The sequence below is a fragment of the Meriones unguiculatus genome, chromosome 3 (assembly GCF_030254825.1).
Source record: "Meriones unguiculatus strain TT.TT164.6M chromosome 3, Bangor_MerUng_6.1, whole genome shotgun sequence".
NCBI lineage: Eukaryota > Metazoa > Chordata > Mammalia > Rodentia > Muridae > Meriones > Meriones unguiculatus.
In genome coordinates, this window is record NC_083351.1 from 146,905,900 (window position 1) to 146,923,169 (window position 17,270).

Consider the following 17,270-nt stretch of genomic DNA (forward strand, 5'->3'; position numbering starts at 1 on the left):
TACTGAGACCGAACATAAAAAGCTTAACACTTTTGTTTGCAAATTCAAACCGGAGACTCGTGCTGTCTCCAGCCTGGCTCACCCGAAGCCGGGTCCCTCTGTGGACAGGGCTGCGGGCTGTTTAAACTGTTTGTGTTTGTGACTGACGTGCACACGGATAAGCTATTTTTTTTCCCTATTCAATGAGTCTGGCCCTCCAGATTTCATTACCAAAGAGGCCTTGAGTTCTGGTGTGCGGCTGCTGGGCAGGGTGACTAAAGATAATTGTGTGCCCTGTATTTGGAGAAGCTAAGGGAAAACATTTGAAATGTTTTCATTAAAAAAAAAAAAACATTGAAGGAGTCACGTTCAACGTGATCTGACAAGCTTGTACATATATCCAAACATTGCATGGGACGTAGCGTTCAAATTTAACATCTGAGCTAGGAAAAAAAAAATTTTTTTTTCAAGATTTAAAATGAAAAGGAGGCAGGAGCATCAGAGAATCTGATGGGCAGTCTCCTCCTCCCCCCTGGGCTTTGTCGGGTCTTTGTCCCGCCCCTGGCCGCCCTGGTACAGAACCACTTAGCTGTGATTAGAAGGAGGGGGCGAGGCGGCAGGGCGGAGCCTGCGGCTCGGGCGGGCGGGCGGCGACAGGGGCGCAGGCGGCATGCGGGCCGGAGCAGCCACCGGCCGGGCGCACCGACGCCGCCGCGGGCACGCCTGAGCGGGCAGACGGGCGGCAGGGGCCGCGGGAGCGAGCGAGGAGGCGCGGGGCCCCCGCGGAGCGCGCCATGGACGGCCCGGACAACGCCACCCTGCCCGCCGACCACGCCACCCTGCCCCCGGACGCGTCCTCGCTGCTGCCCGGCAACCTCACCCTGGCTCCCGGCGCCCTGTCGCCTCCCCCGGGCACCTCCAGCCCCGGCCCCGCGCTCAGCCTGTCCCCGGGGCCGGGCGTCTCCTTCAGCCCCGAGCCCACCCTGACCCCGGCGCCCGCGGGCGGCGTGGGGGGCCAGGGTTCGTCCGCCTTCCCCCGGCCCTGGGTCCCCCATGAGCCCCCTTTCTGGGACACGCCGCTCAACCACGGGCTCAACGTGTTCGTGGGCGCCGCCCTGTGCATCACCATGCTGGGCCTGGGCTGCACCGTGGACGTGAACCGCTTCGGGGCGCACGTCCGGCGGCCCGTGGGCGCGCTGCTCGCCGCGCTCTGCCAGTTCGGCTTCCTGCCGCTGCTGGCCTTCACGTTGGCCCTCGCCTTCAAGCTGGACGAGGTGGCCGCCGTGGCCGTGCTCCTGTGCGGCTGCTGTCCCGGCGGGAACCTCTCCAACCTCATGTCCCTGCTGGTGGACGGCGACATGAACCTCAGGTATCGGCCTCTTTCTCACCCGGACCCTCAGGGCTCGCAGCGAGAGGGGCGCGTGGGGCCGTCTGGGATGGAGCCCTGAGGACGAACGGACGGGGGTCGGGTGGGGAGGAGGGGTTGGCCTCGACATCCCTGGGGGACGCTGAGAGGTTGTGTGTCCGTGTCGGGGAGGACGGACCCAGACCTGGCTGCTGAGAGGCCCTGGGATTCCACGTGCGGTCCCTTCCCGGAGGGACCGGGGCATGAGCTCATGTCCCCAGTTAACTGGGAGGCAAGCAGAAGGGGGGAGTCTGAAGCCAGGGCTCGAAGGAAAAAAAAAAAAAAGGCACATCAGAACTGCAGCCCCATAGAGAAAGCAATCTTGGCAGCGCGCAAGGTATTTGGAAAGGTTTAGAGACAGGTTTCTCCAGCCAGTTCCCAGGCTTTAGGAAGGCCCGGGGCAGCCGGCCTGGGTCCCAAACCCTAGGTCATGGCCTCGCCTGGGATTCACGGTTGTGTCGCGACAGGACGAGATAGATTCTCTGCAGGCTTCAGCCCCGAGGCTCGCAGGGCCCCGCCCCCTCCCCGCCGCGTAACAGGTAAGGGAGGCCCCGGAGCCCTCGGTGACTTCTCCTCGTCCCCTTTCTGCAGCATCATCATGACCATCTCCTCCACGCTCCTGGCCCTGGTGTTGATGCCCCTCTGCCTCTGGATCTACAGCCGGGCTTGGATCAACACCCCGCTGGTGCAGTTACTCCCCCTAGGGGCCGTCACCCTGACGCTCTGCAGCACCCTCATCCCCATTGGGCTGGGCGTCTTCATCCGCTACAAATACAACCGGGTGGCCGACTACATCGTGAAGGTAGGGTCTCTCTGGTCTCTTCCGCCGGCCCCTCCCCCTAGAGTCTGGTCTGGTCTTTGAAGAGTGGCTGACGTGCTAGGAGGTTTGGAAAGCCGTGAAGGAGACAAAGGACTGTCAGGGACACGCTTAATAAGTTTATACGACAAGCCGAACGTCCGCGCTGGGAAATTCCTACGTTAACAGCTCTAATAACGGTGCAGGTTTGTAATCCCAGTACTCAGAGGCTGACCCAAGAGGGTCTGGGTTCGAAACCAGCCTGGACTACAAAGCAAGGGCCTGTCTCAACTACTACCTACCACCTCTGAAAATTAAGAATAGGGCAAGAGATCTCTTAGTCATCACTGGGGGAGAGAGACACACGCATGGAGACACAATGCTGTCAAATGGCAAGCATTGCAGGGCAGGGTGCCACGTGCCTTCCATCGGAGCACTTGGGAGGCAGAGGCGGGTGGATCTCTGTGAGGATGAGGCCAGCCTGGACTACAGAGTGAGTTCCGAAACAGCCAGAGCTACATGGCGAAGCTCTGTCTCAAACTAAACTAACAACAAGATGGCAAGCACTTCCCGCTGACTGAATAGCACGAAAATCCAGAGCAGAGGCAAGAACAGTATTCAAAACATTCAGAAATGCATGCGTGTACTTTCAAGAGCGGGACTCTGATTCCGAGGAAACAACCCTGAAACGGGTACCCTTAAGCATCTTCTTAATGGAAAAAGTTGAAATTAGCAAGACTGTGTGTCAGTATGAGAAAATGCACAAAATGTTGGTCTCAGAGCAGAATCTAAAGCTGGGTCCTGGATAGTGTAAATTATACTGTCATTTTTAAACCTGAGTATCTCTCTTCCTCCCTGTTGCATTATTTTATATGGTTTTTCAAGTTAAGGATGAGGGGTTACTATTACCAGAATGTATTTCTAACACTGATTTATTTTAAAACAGATATTTTAGCAACACATAACTTTCTAATAGTTGACCAGGGAAAATTAATTTTACTTCCTTTGAAAAGTTAAAAAAGTGATACTATAAACAGAATGTTCATTTAATGTTGGCTGAAATACATAGCTAACTGAAGTACAGAGACAACTCTCTTCAGATTAAAATAAAAAGGAGCCATTTTAGTGGTACAGTTATAGAGACTTTAGAACACAGAAACTTTTTTGCTTTCTTTGTATTGACTTATTTTCCACTTATACAAAGGAGCCAACTTTCCCTTACAAAAGAAATGTAGGGTTCGGCTCTGCACACAGATCTAGCCCTAAGTGAAAGAAGTCCTATTCAACAACCAATATAGGATGTAATAGCACATACTTATATTCACACACATCTCCTCAGATTTAGTAAGTGCAACCATTCGGCCACTCAAGGCTTTGCAAACAATGAAAGTGAGCATTGGCTCTCAGTGCCCGCCCATAATGACTTTTTTTTAAATCTTTCTTTTCTTTCTTCTTTTTTGAACATTTAAATTGCTTAAAGAGACTTTGTAGCTAGAATCCTCCCAATGAAGAATTGATTTTCTGTCAGTGTTTGCAATGTGATACACTCTGAAAACTAACAAGAGTGTTGATTTGTAACAGTTCTGTACCAGTGTTATGTGATTTTGTATACTTTAGGAAATTATTTCAGTATTATGTGATTCAGTGTTATGTGATTTTGTATACTTTAGGAAATTATTTCAGTATCTTCTAGAGTAGAATTTTTGATCAGTCAACATCGATTTTAAATGTTATTGTTGTTGTTTTGAGACAGGGTTTCTCTGTGTAGCCCTGGCTGTTGTCCTGGACTCACTTTGTAGACCAGGCTGGCCATAAACTCATAGAGCTCCTCCACCATGCCCAGCTAACTTTAAGTATTTTTAAAGGGCATTCAGTGCATGTCAATCTCAGAGACGGCAGGGGGATCGCCTCCCTGACAGACGCTTTCTGAGGGGCAGAATTTACTCTCAGCTTTCTTGACTCATTACTGTCCTCACATCCCGTGGAAACGAGCAGCCTATCTGAAGAGGACTAGGGAATTCAGATTTCTTCCTTATATTTGTGTGTTTTCTTCTGCTTGAGTGAGTGAAATGTACCAGTCAAAACATCAAGAGGGCACACTTTACCCAGTTAATAGCAGTGCATCTAAAACCTCCCCATTGTAAAACTGACTAAGAATCCTTTGAAACGTACAGTTGCAGGATTTTCCTCATGAACAAACTGAAGAGCAAAGTTTCGGAATCACAGAGAATTCATCGTATCTTACACTTAAACTTTTCCTCCAATATAATGAGTTGATAATTGTTTCCATGCTGTTACCATCTTTGGAATGGTAGTTTGAAAGTTAAAATCACCCTAAACCAGCTTAGTTTTTATTGGAAACCTTAACAGCCCTTTGTCTTTTGTGTCAAATGAGGACTGGCTTCGTGTGGAAAGCACGGCGTCTGAGGGAGATGACGAGTGAGAGGTCCGGTCTAGTCCTCAGAACTGGAGGGTTCTTGTGCTGTTTTAGCTGCTCCATTCCCGGGAGGCATGCCAGGAACTTAAACACACATGCAGATTAGGAAGAGCTGTATGACCAAAGCTAAGGGGCTGAGGGACAGTGTGCCTGGAGACAGTAGCTGTCCCCTCATGGCTGGCTTATCATTTCCAAGACCTTTTCAGGTGTTCTCCTGTTGCTCCATCATCCAAGGCAATTGCCAGAGGCCAGAGAAGTAGTCACTGGGCATTAGGCGAGGCTCCCGAGCAATCCCGTCTAATACAGAGTTCCAGGCTTTGGCCACGTTGGTGGGAGGTTAGAACGGATGTATAGCTTATCCCCTCGCCTGAAGCCCCTCCTCGGTGAGGTCAGGGCTGACAGTTTGCCCCTCTGTTCTCTCTTACCAGGTTTCCCTGTGGTCCCTGTTAGTGACCCTGGTGGTTCTTTTCATCCTGACTGGCACCATGCTGGGCCCCGAGCTGCTGGCAAGCATCCCTGCAGCTGTTTACGTGGTGGCCATCTTTATGCCCCTGGCGGGCTACGCCTCGGGCTACGGCTTGGCCACCCTCTTCCACCTCCCGCCCAACTGCAAGCGGACGGTGTGCCTGGAAACAGGAAGTCAGAACGTGCAGCTCTGCACGGCCATCCTCAAGCTGGCCTTCCCGCCGCGCCTCATAGGAAGCATGTACATGTTTCCCCTGCTGTACGCCCTCTTCCAGTCCGCGGAAGCAGGGGCTTTCGTCTTAGTCTACAAGATGTACGGGAGTGAGATGCTGCACAAGCGAGATGCCCCGGATGAGGATGAGGACACGGATATCTCTTACAAGAAGCTGAAGGAGGAGGAGATGGCAGACACCTCCTATGGCGCCGTGGGGGCGGACGACTTGGTGATGATGGAAACCACGCAGACCTCGCTCTGAACCCGGAGATGCTCGGGAGCCTGTGTCTGGCCGAGATAGCGCTTCCTGCCTGCGACGTCGCGGTGGTGCGGACGGCTCATCTCCAGGAGGAGCCCGGATTCACGTTTCCTGTAACAGATTTGATCTCCCCCCAGATAACGTTAGTAACGTTGTAGCAGCCTTAGCCACGTGTTTTTCTAAATCACCAGTCAGTGTTCCAACAGGCCTTACACCTGGGTCGGCTGGCGCGCCGCTTCCTCCGGTTAAGCGCGCCGTCTGGTGTTTTTGTTTGTCTGTTTTTCTGTTTTTGTTTTTTGTTTTTTTTTTCCCCATTTCCACCACCATTGCTGCAGATAGAAAGCACTGTATTAGAAAAATGGGGTCGGAAATGTAGGTGTCTGGTGCATAGATGAGTAAAATTGTAAAACAAACACGTGTTTGCTCAGCTTACAAACACCTGATGAAATCCGATTGTAGCCCGTACTGGGAAAAGTCCAAACGCGGGTCCAACACTGCAATATAAGATTCCCTTGTCAAGCCACTAACAAGCTAGAGAAAGTCACATTAATGTATGTGACTACTTGATCTAGCGTCTACTGTAAACGACCACCAACATTTTCCAGGAATTAAGGCTTTTTTTTTTTTTTTCCTTCATCCGTTTCCTCCATTTGTGTAAATGCATCTCAGATCCAGTTATCGTCTGAGGGGACATTTGTAGACCTCATTCCAGATGCGAGGAGACGGGGACCTCTGTTCACCTCCGGGAAAGGGTTGTAGCTACAAGCTCCTAAGGCATGACCCTTCCCGAAAGGTGGGTGGACAGTCCCACCTCTCTGGGCCTCGTGGGCTGTGATCTGAGACAACAGAGAAGAGGCTCAAGGCCGGCCCCTAACCTTGCTGTTCTGCTCCCTCCATCAGACCCCCGGCCTGGCCTTGCCTTCCTCACAGCAGACCTCTGGGGCCAGGAGGGCCCGGGGCTCACCTGGCTGTGCTTGTCCAGGTGGTGCGAGTTCACCTGCAAATCGTTACATTGTCTAGCAAGGAGGGCGGTGTTTCCGCCTCCCCCAGGAGGCTCTCCTCTCCCCGGAGCCGGGAGAGGCTGGGGAGGGTCGGGCCGCCTATTTAACGCGGCGTGGCGGGCAGCTGGGTGGCTCCGACAGCCGCTGGCGCGGGCGAGGCGAAGGGGCGCAGGCATGTTCCCAGCGAGCACAGTGCCTTACCCGGCCGCCGCCAAGGCCCGGCATGGCTGGCGACTGGGCGCCGGGGACTGCCGGGCCGCTCCGCCCTCCTTCCTCCCCGGCTGCCGGCAGCTCACGGCCGCCGACTACCTCGACAGCTACCGGCGGGCGCAGCTCGCGGCCCTGCTGTCGCGGGCGGGCCCCCGGGCGGTGAGCAGCCGCGACGCCGCCGTGCAGGTGAACCCGCGCCGCGACGCCTCGGTGCAGTGCTCGCTCGGGCGCCGCACGCTGCAGCACGGACGGCGCCGGCCCCGGCCCGCCCCCGACGCCCAGCCCGCTCCCCGCCGGCCGCGCAGCCCCGCCGGCGCCGCCAGGCCCGCGCGCTCCTGGCGCCCCGTCGCCGTGTACTCGCCGCTGGGCTTCCCCTCGCTGGAGGTCGCGGGGGGCGGGCAGACGCCCACGAAGGGAGGAGGGGAAGCGAGGCCGGCGCCCGCGGGGACCCCGGAGCCGGAGCCCGGAGGGGTGGAGGAGGAGGAGGCGGAGGCGGCGGCCCCCCAGCCGCGCTCCGCAGAGCAGGACGCCCCGGCCGACGCGCAGGCGGGGCCGGAGCAGCCGCGGCGGGAGGACCCGGGCCGCGAGGAGGCGGCGGCGGAGCAGCCCGGGGCCGCGCGACCCGAGCCGCGTCCTGCCGCGGAGACGGCCCGGGACCCCGGCGAGCCGGCCGCCGACGGGGCCTCGCCGCAGAGCCCCGAGCAGGACAGGGAGCGCCTCCGCTTTCAGGTGAGGCCTGGACGGCTCCGGAACCGGGGGTATTCTTGGGCCTAAGCCGGAGACTATGGATGGTGCAGGGCGTAGGATTCTCCAAAGCCATCAGTGTGTGGGATGGTTTTTTTTTTTTTTTTTACGTGTATGGGTTTTTTTTTCCTTTCCTGCGTGGATGTGTACTTCGTGGAGAGATGGGAGCAGAAGGGCGTCGGGTCCCCTGGGACGGGCGTTCTTGAGCCCCCTCGTGGGTTTTAGGGGTTGAATTTGGGCCCCCTGGAAGAGCAGGGCGTGCTTTTGCTAGCGGAGCCATCTCTCCAGCACACGGGCTTTTGCCGCTGCTGCGTCTTCATGCAGTGGCCTGACTTACTGACAGTCTCCGTTCTTGGGGAGATGCCAGTGTAATTGTTTTATCCTGATCACGTGGACAACATAAATAACCCCGTGGTGAAGGCACACGGTCCGGTCTGGGCCGGACTTTGGAGGGCTGACGGAAGAGAAGGGCGCACACAGCAGAACTGCAGCTGGCGAAAAGCTTCGCGGTAGAGCCGATTCCCAAGGCCCCCCTTCTCATTTTCCCTCCAGATGTGGAAAATCTGTTATCAGCTGTCTGCCTTCTCTCCTTCTCTGTCAGGCCCTTCCCTCCACTTCCGAAGCTGTCAACCGAAGCTTCTCCCTCCCCGACTTGCTCTGCTCAAAAAACAAACAAACACCCCTCCTCCATCCAGAAGGCCAGCCACCAGCACGGCTGAGCCTTTGGGTGGTCCTGAGTTGCTGCCTACGCTAGCCAAACCAGGAGTTAGGGGCCCAAGGAGGGCAGCTGTAACCCCTAAGGAAATGGAGAGACTCAAGATTGTGTTTGGTGTTAGGGGTTGGGGTGGAAAGTGGAGGGAAGAAGATGATGCAAGACTTGGGCGTTTTTCACAGCTGGGTGTGATCTGAGGCAGCATCTTAAGCTTTCTGGTGCTTGCTCACCTGTCAAAATTGCATTAGGTCCTCTTTTAGGCTCCTACCTGTCCTAAAGGCTTAATGGTAAAAACTTGTTCCCAATCTGTCACTAAGTGGGAAGACGGGGAAGTTTAAGAATCAGGTGCCAACACTCCACAGCTCATAGTGGGTGAGTTATAATTCCAAATAAGTAGCGGGACGTTCGGACACTTAACTAAGCATGGCGGAGAATTTCGTGTCTTCTAATTACTTTTCATCTGTGAATGTCCTAAGCGCATCCCACATAAAAGAGGCCTAATGAAAGAATCCTGAGCCCCAGACAGCACTGGTTACTTGGTTTACCCCTGGTATAGAAGTTGTTTTGTTTGGCCTCTGTCCTCATACTTTTTTGATTGAATGGTTTGCTCGCCCGATTAGAGGTTGACCCAAACCACCTCTTACTTACCACTATGATCTAGAATGAAATTTGGTAGTTTTGTCCCCACCCCACCCCCACTCCCCGACAGGCTTTCTCTGTGTAGCCTTGGCTATCCTGGACTCGCTTTGTAGACCAGGCTGGCCTGGAACTCAGAGATCTGCCTGCCTCTGCCTCCCGCCGCGCTGGGATCAAAGGCGCGCGCCACCGCGCCCGGCGGAAGTTTTGAAGTATCGACTAGCCTCTGTCCCGGGTTCTGAAAGGAGAGTAACTCCGGCATGGCTCGGCTGAAGTCTGCTTCCCTGCTGTTCAGTTCCTAGAGCAGAAGTACGGCTACTATCACTGCAAGGACTGCAACATCCGCTGGGAGAGCGCCTACGTGTGGTGCGTGCAGGGGACCAACAAGGTAAGAGGCGCGGTGCCGCCGCCCCGTCCTGCTCGCCGGCGAGCGGCTGCCGCACGCCCTGCCTTTTCTCCTCGCAGGTGTACTTCAAACAGTTCTGCCGGGAGTGTCAGAAATCCTACAACCCCTACCGAGTGGAGGACGTCACCTGCCAAGTAAATTACACCTTTGCCCCCGGGGAGAGGGCTTTTCTCTACTTCTTTGAATATATTTTCTAAAAGAGAGTCCAGTTCCCAGGGGCCTCAGGCTCTGCTTCCCCATCACCACCACCCCCTCCCAAGGGCGGTAGAAAGTCCCCCGCATTGTGAAATGGGCGTTTATTCTCTTCTGCTCTTGCAAAAACTTGACGCCACAGGCTCTTTTGAATCCGTTACCTCGTCTGCAGTCTAGAAGGTTGCTTACCTGCCACTCCACTTGGCATAAGGGAAACCATACTGCAAAACAGAGCACCTTTCTGCTAGCTTGAGGTGGTACCTCAGTGCTACACAGGAAGCACGTATCCGAGCCAGAGTGTGAAACAGAAGGACTTGAGATTTAGCCTTTTCTTGAGAGTTCACAAAAGGGAGTTTCCTGTAAGACCGTGCAAAATTGTCCAGCCTTAGGTGGTTCACCCATGACTATGGCTGCTAAGCCTTTGCCTGCTTACCATTAATTTAGCACTGTGCCAAGTGGCTCAGATAATCTTTAAAAGAAAGAAGTGACAACATTTACCTGTTCATGTGAATCACGGAGCTAAAGGAAATTCCCACGTCTGTTTTTGAGAGTCCAGTCAACACACTGGTGTTGGTAATTGCGGAATTAACTAGCTTAGGGTAAGGGGATAGCGGGCACCATTCCACAGTAAGGTGCCTTAGGCCACTGCGTACCTGGCTTTCAGTGCCCGGTACATGCGCCGTGTGCTCTGTAGTCTATCTGCTCTGAAGCTCCAAGAACCCAGGGGGGAGGGGCTTCATCTTTTGTACCTTTCACTCTGATCTTTCAGAGTTGTAAACAGACTAGATGTACCTGCCCAGTCAGACTTCGCCTTCGCCACGTGGACCCCAAACGCCCCCATCGTCAAGACCTGTGTGGGAGATGCAAGGACAAGCGCCTGTCCTGTGATAACACCTTCAGCTTCAAATACATCATTTAGTCAGAACCGCCCCTGCTAGATGGGGTCGGTGGAGCGGACCCGCGAGCACTCTCGAGCGCCCCCTCCCCTCCCCCTTTCTCAAAACACTTCAGGAAAAGGCATCGTGCTTTGATAGAGCCTGTGAATAAAAGGTCTTGCAAAGAGTTTGAGCTTTATCCGGTTTATGGCTCGGTTTGAGGCGCGCTCCTGCTGAAAGTCTGTGCGGTTTTCACGTCTGTGGTCGGCAGAGTGGGCCAGGCACACTCAGGGAGGCTTCGGGCGCCGGACTCGACACTTAAGGCCTCACGGACAAGAAAGCTACAGCTTCAGTTTGTAGGTCGGAAGCTTCTGAGAGGGTTATTAAGCAGGACCAACAGACTCCTGCTTAATATAGCGCTGTCGTGCTCCTCGAATTTAAATCGGGCCTCCTAACAACAAACCCTGAGGGCCCGCTGGCTGATGGCGGGGCCCGGCGTGCAGCCGCAGGTGCCTCTCATGAAACAGGTGGCGGTGGTTGGCCTAACACAAAGATCATAGTCGGAACCAGGTGAAAACGGCTTTCTTCCAATTTCCCAAACATTTGCTACAGTAGCACCCAACCCACTCCCCCCAGAACCCGGATGCCAGCTCAGCTAGCATTCCACAGTGAGGTGGGCAGTCCAGAGTGGGCGTGAGGACTCTCTAGTGGCCTTGTGTGTTGGGGGACAGGTTCACCTGGGCCCAGAAGGATCAAGCGGATGCGTGTACAGGGTGCCATCACCCTGACCCTCATGGCGGAGGGAGGGGCCACGTTTAACAGCATCCCAGTGCGCAGCAAATACTCCCGGTGATTCTGAGAGGGGCTGTCAGTTCTATGAAAACAGGACCCAGGACTGAATGATGCAGAAGCTCTCCTTAGCGGAGAGAGCCTCAATGAAGAATTGATCAACTGAGCTGAACTTTTGAGTCAGTTGAGTTTGATTAAAGTATTTTTATGCTGGGACATGTGCAAAGATCCTGTGGCAGAGGGAACCAGAGAAGGCAAATACTGAGTAGATGATGGCAGATAAAACTAGCAAGATTAGATGGGGGAGCTTTTCAGGCCCTGCCTGGGACTGGCCGTTACGCAGTTTTCTGAGAAAAGTCACTAAAAAGGGTTTTATCCATTTTTATTTTATGCATATATGTGTTCTGTCTGCGTGCTCGAGGAAGCAATCCAGAGGGCGCTGCATCTCGTGGGATGGGAGCTGGACTTTGGAGCCACAGTGTGGGCGCTGGGAACTGAACGGCAGGCCCTCTTACAGGGCAGCCAGTGCTCTCAACCACTGAGCCATCTCTCAAGTCTCCACCAAAACTTTTTTTGAGACAGGGTTTCTGTGTGTAGCCTTGGCTGTCCTGGACTCGCTTTGTAGACCAGGGGGGTTTCGAACTCATGGCAATCCACCTGCTTCTACCTCCCGAGTGCTGGGATTACAGGCGTGAGCCACCGTGCCCGGTCACAACATTTTAAATGTGTGTTGTGGGTAGTGGCTAATGAGGGTAGATTGCAGGTGCCCGCGGTGTTTTCATTGGAAAGGCAGACGGGTAAGGAGGTTTGAGGACTAAGATGGAGAGAAGCGAACCTTAAGAACTGTGTGGTTAAAAGCAGTTTCAGGGGGCTGGAGAGACGGTTCCGTGGTTAAGAGCACTGTCTGCTCTTTCAGAGTTCAACTCCCCGCAAACACATGGTGGCTCACAACCATCTATAATGTGATCTGATGCCCTCTTCTGGCCTGCAGGTGTACATGCAGATAAAGCTCTCGTACAGAAAACAAAACAAACTTTAGAGCAGGGGTGTGGTGGCGCACTCCTGTGATCCCAGCACCCAGGGAGGCAGAAGCAGGTGGGGCTCTCTTGAGTTCGAGGCCAGCCTACAAAGCGAGGCCAGGACAGCCAAGGCTATGGTTCCACTTGTTCTCTTGGGGCTGTCTCACTGAGTTGGGACTAGGTCCAGGTAAAGATAATCCAGTTGACCCCTGTGCTTTTGGTGGGACAAGACACGATATGCACTTAGTAAGTACTTGCCAAGTAGATGGACTAAACTCTACCTGCAAAGAGTCCTAAGACAAACATACTGGCTGCTAAGGTAGGTAGTGAAATTCATCTTTAAATTTAATAGTGTCCTTGATTTTTCTCAGGGCAGCTAATACTATTTGCTAATACTATTTGGCAAGGATCAGAATGTGGGCACTGAAGTTGGATATTGAACAAAGCGACACAAAGCTGGCATTCCAGCACTGAGGCCTGCCACACTGTTTATGGGTGCAATCTGAAGCCCAGAGGGCATCAGACCCTGAGATTGACAGGCTGGTAGGAGACACTCCAGTTACCGCTTCTGCATGTTGAAAGAATTATGTAATTTTTGCACTTTCCAAACTGTGGACAACCTTGAAAACTGGGGATGGGGAGAGATGGGGGTGGGCCAGAGGAAGCCACATGGAAACTATCAAGTCTTATCCCTGAAATGCAGATGATGTGCTCTGGCACTATTTCCTAAAAGGTCCCTTAGCAATGCTAAGGCCGAGGCAGGTGGTAGAGAACAGCCCCTCCTCGGAGTCAGTAAACCTGGATACAGCTCCGAACCCTGCAACTGTATTCTGGCTTCCTAAAGCGTAGCACCAGGAAACTGTCCAACTCTCATTTCTTAACTAAAAATGACGAACTCGGCAAACAGGCTTGTGTGTAGCAAACACTAGGTTCTCGTGGAAAGAAGCTGATTAAAATTAAGCACTAGTGATCCTGTCACCATCTGCAACCTCTGGAGTCAGAAGATGGGCGCGTCAAGTGTACGTGTGATAGGGAGAAAAGTTCTAACGGTTCTGTGTTTGTTTTTTGGAAACGTATTCATTTTTTTCACATCAATACCAAATTATATAGAAATTGCTTAAAAAGTCTGGGTAGTCAATCTACTTTTCTTCTGCCTTTTTAAAAGTAAAATTATACGTGAGAACTATACAGGTAACATGATGTCATCTATAGTTAACTTTATTTTGTTCTTCTTAAAACACCACACAAACCAACAGCTACAATGCTTTTTTATTTTTAACAAAAAGGATGTGAGGAGGGTGAGAAAAACGGGAGAAGGGATGTGAAGTGTGGTGTGTCTTTGGACACCATCCCTGTGCCTGCCCCCCAGCCCAAAAGTTATTAATAATTTAAAGGACACCATTTACAGTACCAGAACACCAATAAAATAATTGTTTTTCTTTTTTTCTTTTATCTGGGTCAAAAAATACAGTGATTATGAATGTGCTGTGACCAGTTATGGAATCTTACAGGAAACATAACTACGGCCAGCAGTCCGTCGGCATGCCCAGTGCCTTCGACGAACGCACTTGAGCATAATTACATTTCTGTCAGGGTCCATGGCCCCCGGGAAAAGGCAAAGCTGAGCAATTCATTTCTACATTCCAAACTCTGGAGCCACAGAGCCCAGTTTGAAAAATAAAAGTCACAGTGGAAAAGAGATGCATATAAAAAATACAAGGTGTTCCTTTCAAATCAGAGGAGCTGTGGGGCTACATTCATTTCCTTTACAAAATGCTAGTTAAAAAAAAAAGACAGAGGATCCAGTTTGTGTTAGGCTACAGACTCAGACAGTGGAGAAGTATATTGCGTGTTTTGGGAGTCAGTCTTCAGGCTTCCTGTCTTTTCCCCCATAGCCCCAAGGTTCTTTCAAGCCTGAAACACGTTGAGTCCTGCATAAACACACAGGTCGTTTGCACCTCTTTTCTTGACGTCTGCAGCCCGCAGGGCCAGCAGAACACACAGTCCACCATCAGTGACCACAACTTTTAGCTTTGTACACGTGCTCTGGTGTAACAGTGCATGGCACGAGGGAACAAGAAAATACAGGTTTTAGTCTATGCAGCGCCTATAGTCGTTACGGAGTAAAATAAGTTAACTTGTTTAATGAGAAGCGCTGACGGGCAGCGGACATCTTTTATTTTACACTTTAAAAGTCTCTGCAGGCATCTACTTTGGTTAGTTATCAACAATATCAACATAAGCACTGATCAGAGAGCTGAGCAGCAGAGTCCAATAACGTTAACAGATATATTATTTTTTTTTTTTGAGACACTGGGAAAACCCCAGTCTTAAAATATTATTAAAGTGTTCTAACATTTACACACTATGAAGAGTTAGATCTAATAAAATAAAATTTCTTCAAAAATAATCTTGCAGTGCTCTTTTAGGCATGCTCTGAGAAGCTGTTACCGGACACCCACACCTTGAAAATAGGACTGTCACACACTCACACACCCCAACTCACACTCACACACACACACAATTCCTTATACAGACCAAAAAAACCCAAACATCCCATATACCCTTAACCCATAAGTTGGGGGAAAAAAAACACCGAAAAAAACCCAAAACTCCAGACCCAATGGTTTTTGCCAATTAGTCTTTGTTATGGGTCTGAATGGGTGGTCATGTTGATGATTGAGCGTCAACTGTATGTTATGTTGGTGATGGCTAGAAATCCAAGCGGCTCTGCAGGCACAGGTCTTCAGCTAAAATGAATTGGCCCCAACCCCAGCCTCATTTCCCCTGCCCTGCAATGTCTTGGAGGCCATTTATTGCAAACATCCTTGGAACTGTTTTCTTCCTCCAGGGTTGTGCACTTGTATGCATCGCTTTTAGCCCTTTTTCTTTTTCACATAAGTTAATTAAAAAATTTTTTGTTTTTCTTCATCATGTATGCACTGTAGAAGTCTAGGCAGCAGTCAAGCCGTTAGGTATTTTTCTTTGTTTTTGTTTTTAACAGTTTGAAGTTAGTAGACTACAGTTGAAGGTGCTGCCCCAAAGTTCTCAGTGACTCACAAGGGTTCCTAAAAGGTGCTCGGCTGATAATCCTTGACCATCTTCAGCTTCCTCCCCGTCGAGTATTGGAAGTTACTCAGAATCCAGTGCTTGCCACGTTTCCCGCTGCTCTGGCCTGTGCTAGGAGAGGATATGATTGCACCGCGCGGAGAGACTCTCTGATCTCCAGGTTGAGCTCCATCAGTTTGTAGCTGGCTTCCGACGTGTCCAGGTTTGCGCCGATGACCGCGAAGCTGCCCGTCTGGCCCAGCGTCTGGTGGTGGAAATAGATGTGCAACAGCGTCTGCACGGGGTCGTCCTCACAGCTGCCAAAGATGTCACTGGGCCAGAGCGCTCTGGAAAGACATGCCATTAGAGCTCTGAGGTGTGTGCCACCACAGCGTAGCCCACATTTGAGGCGAGGGCCTACGGACGGCGCTGCCCGGCCAGACTCTGGTACCCGCACTACGGTGTCGGGTTGTCTCTGCCCAGCTTACCTGAAAGCCTTGACTTGGGCTACAGCTGACACAAATTCCTTGTTCTTCAGGCTTTCGATCAGGGAATGGATGGCAGTTTCTATTGTGGTCTGTGCAGCTTTGGAAATGTCCATTTCTTCGTTTTCCGAAGCGGCCTCAGCTTCCTTGAGAATCCCTTCCAGCTGGGAAAGTTCTTCCGACATGTTGATGACCTAAAGCAAATGCATCATTAAGGACTTGTTCCTACAGTCAGCCACAAGAGGGGAGCTTAATCAGCTGATGGTGGCAACGTTCTTCTCAGCAGGAAAGAAATTAGCCACCAAGTAAAAGACTTAAAAACAAAGAGGCCAAAGTCTCTTACCATGAAGCCTAGGCTACTCTGAACTAGAGACCCTCCTGCTTCAGCCTCCTGAGTACTGGGTATTACAGAACACATGTATATATACACATATATGTGTACATACATACATACATACAGGTATGTATCCCTATACCAGGCTTAGATATTCTAGATAAATCAGGTTGCAGTACATGGTTATACTATATTTTGGAAGACTATAATTGCTTTTGGACAGTGAAGGAAAGTGTATTTTAAAAGGTTATTTACCCAGGATACTTTATAGAAATATCATACACACATGGTGTCTATGTCTATATAAAATTGTAAAAATTCAATTTATTTCCCTAATGAAAATTTTAGTACCAGCATGTAAGAAGGGGAAAAAAACGATTAAGGCAAGTAACTGTGAACCTGTGTGTTAACCTCTGCGTTCATGCTGTGTGCATTCACGAAACTACAGAAACAGACGAGATGTAGGGGCTCCACAGGGCAACTTTATGCACGCTTTACTTTCCGTTACAGGTCTGTTTCTGCTACTCAACCTCAGGCTTGCCCCTCTGGAAATCGGCTCTCATTTACCACGATGGTCTGACGTATCACATGAGTTTGGAAAAGAGCTCATTGATCAGCCGGGAAAAACCTCAATGGCTTCGGACTCGGCCTTCTAACAAGGAGTGGATACACATAAGCACATCATCCGCACGCGCGCCGGTGCCTATGTGGACTCACAACTCCCAGGGCCATCCCTGGTGCCTGCTGGGATTTACCTCGGCTTCGTTTTTGATGGTGTTTACTTGGTTGATGAGTTTGCAGTAGGCCTGGAACAGAAGCAGCAGCTGAAAGTGCAGTCTGTACAACCGCCGGCAGAGCTCCAGCTCCTGGAAATGAGCAGCGTTAACGGAGGTTAACCCAGCGTGGGATCCGACCGGACGGCGTACTTCGGTAAGACATCACACATCTGTTAAGATCGCCCGCGTTTGCGCTTCTGCGGCAAGCGAGTTAATACGGTGTGAAGCTGATGAGAGGCGGGGGAAAGGAGCTTTGGGGGCTGGCGGTCAAATAACAAGGCTCGCTGCTGGTTACGGAATTCCTTTTTAGTAGGAAGCACATTTTCACACCGGACAGACACTGTCAGAAGGCGATATGTGAAATGCTCTCGAGGGGAGGACTCAAACACAAATGCAAAACTTTAGGTGGACGACGGGGAAGAATTTGTGCGTGTACAGGCTTCAAGCCCACTGAGGCTCTCCAAGCGCCCGTCAAGAGGCGCCGAGCA

At 51.7% G+C, this 17,270-nt stretch overlaps 3 protein-coding genes across 15 annotated transcripts in view; 2 read left to right on the plus strand and 1 right to left on the minus strand.

Moving 5' to 3' along the window:
- Positions 1-583: 583 nt before the first annotated feature.
- Positions 584-6,156, plus strand: Slc10a4 (solute carrier family 10 member 4). The gene is made up of 3 exons (XM_060380746.1): positions 584-1,348; positions 1,976-2,186; positions 5,046-6,156. The coding sequence occupies exons 1-3, from the start codon at positions 774-776 to the stop codon at positions 5,556-5,558; spliced, it is 1,299 nt and encodes a 432-aa protein (XP_060236729.1). The 5' UTR covers positions 584-773; the 3' UTR covers positions 5,559-6,156.
- A 459-nt stretch (positions 6,157-6,615) lies between these two features.
- Zar1 (zygote arrest 1) lies at positions 6,616-16,810 on the plus strand. Of its 3 annotated transcripts, XM_021653941.2 has the most exons (4): positions 6,633-7,495; positions 9,154-9,246; positions 9,324-9,398; positions 10,226-10,581. In XM_021653941.2, the coding sequence occupies exons 1-4, from the start codon at positions 6,731-6,733 to the stop codon at positions 10,373-10,375; spliced, it is 1,083 nt and encodes a 360-aa protein (XP_021509616.2). In that variant the 5' UTR covers positions 6,633-6,730; the 3' UTR covers positions 10,376-10,581. The 3 variants fall into 3 exon arrangements, with proteins under 3 accessions (XP_060236730.1, XP_060236731.1, XP_021509616.2); XM_060380747.1 differs by lacking the exons at positions 9,324-9,398; positions 10,226-10,581 and adding an exon at positions 16,517-16,810 and having other exon boundaries at positions 6,616-7,495; XM_060380748.1 differs by lacking the exon at positions 9,324-9,398 and having other exon boundaries at positions 6,626-7,495; positions 10,226-10,623.
- The window catches only part of Fryl (FRY like transcription coactivator), a 222,919-nt gene continuing 219,040 nt past the window's right edge, over positions 13,392-17,270 (minus strand). For all 11 annotated transcript variants that reach the window (XM_021653944.2, XM_021653945.2, XM_060380743.1 and 8 more), the window contains 3 exons: positions 16,762-16,872; positions 15,676-15,866; positions 13,392-15,534 (listed from right to left, as the gene is read on the minus strand). In XM_021653944.2, coding sequence (XP_021509619.2) covers positions 15,276-15,534; positions 15,676-15,866; positions 16,762-16,872 — 561 coding nt within the window. In that variant the 3' untranslated portion in view covers positions 13,392-15,275. The remainder of the gene's footprint in view (positions 15,535-15,675; positions 15,867-16,761; positions 16,873-17,270) is intronic.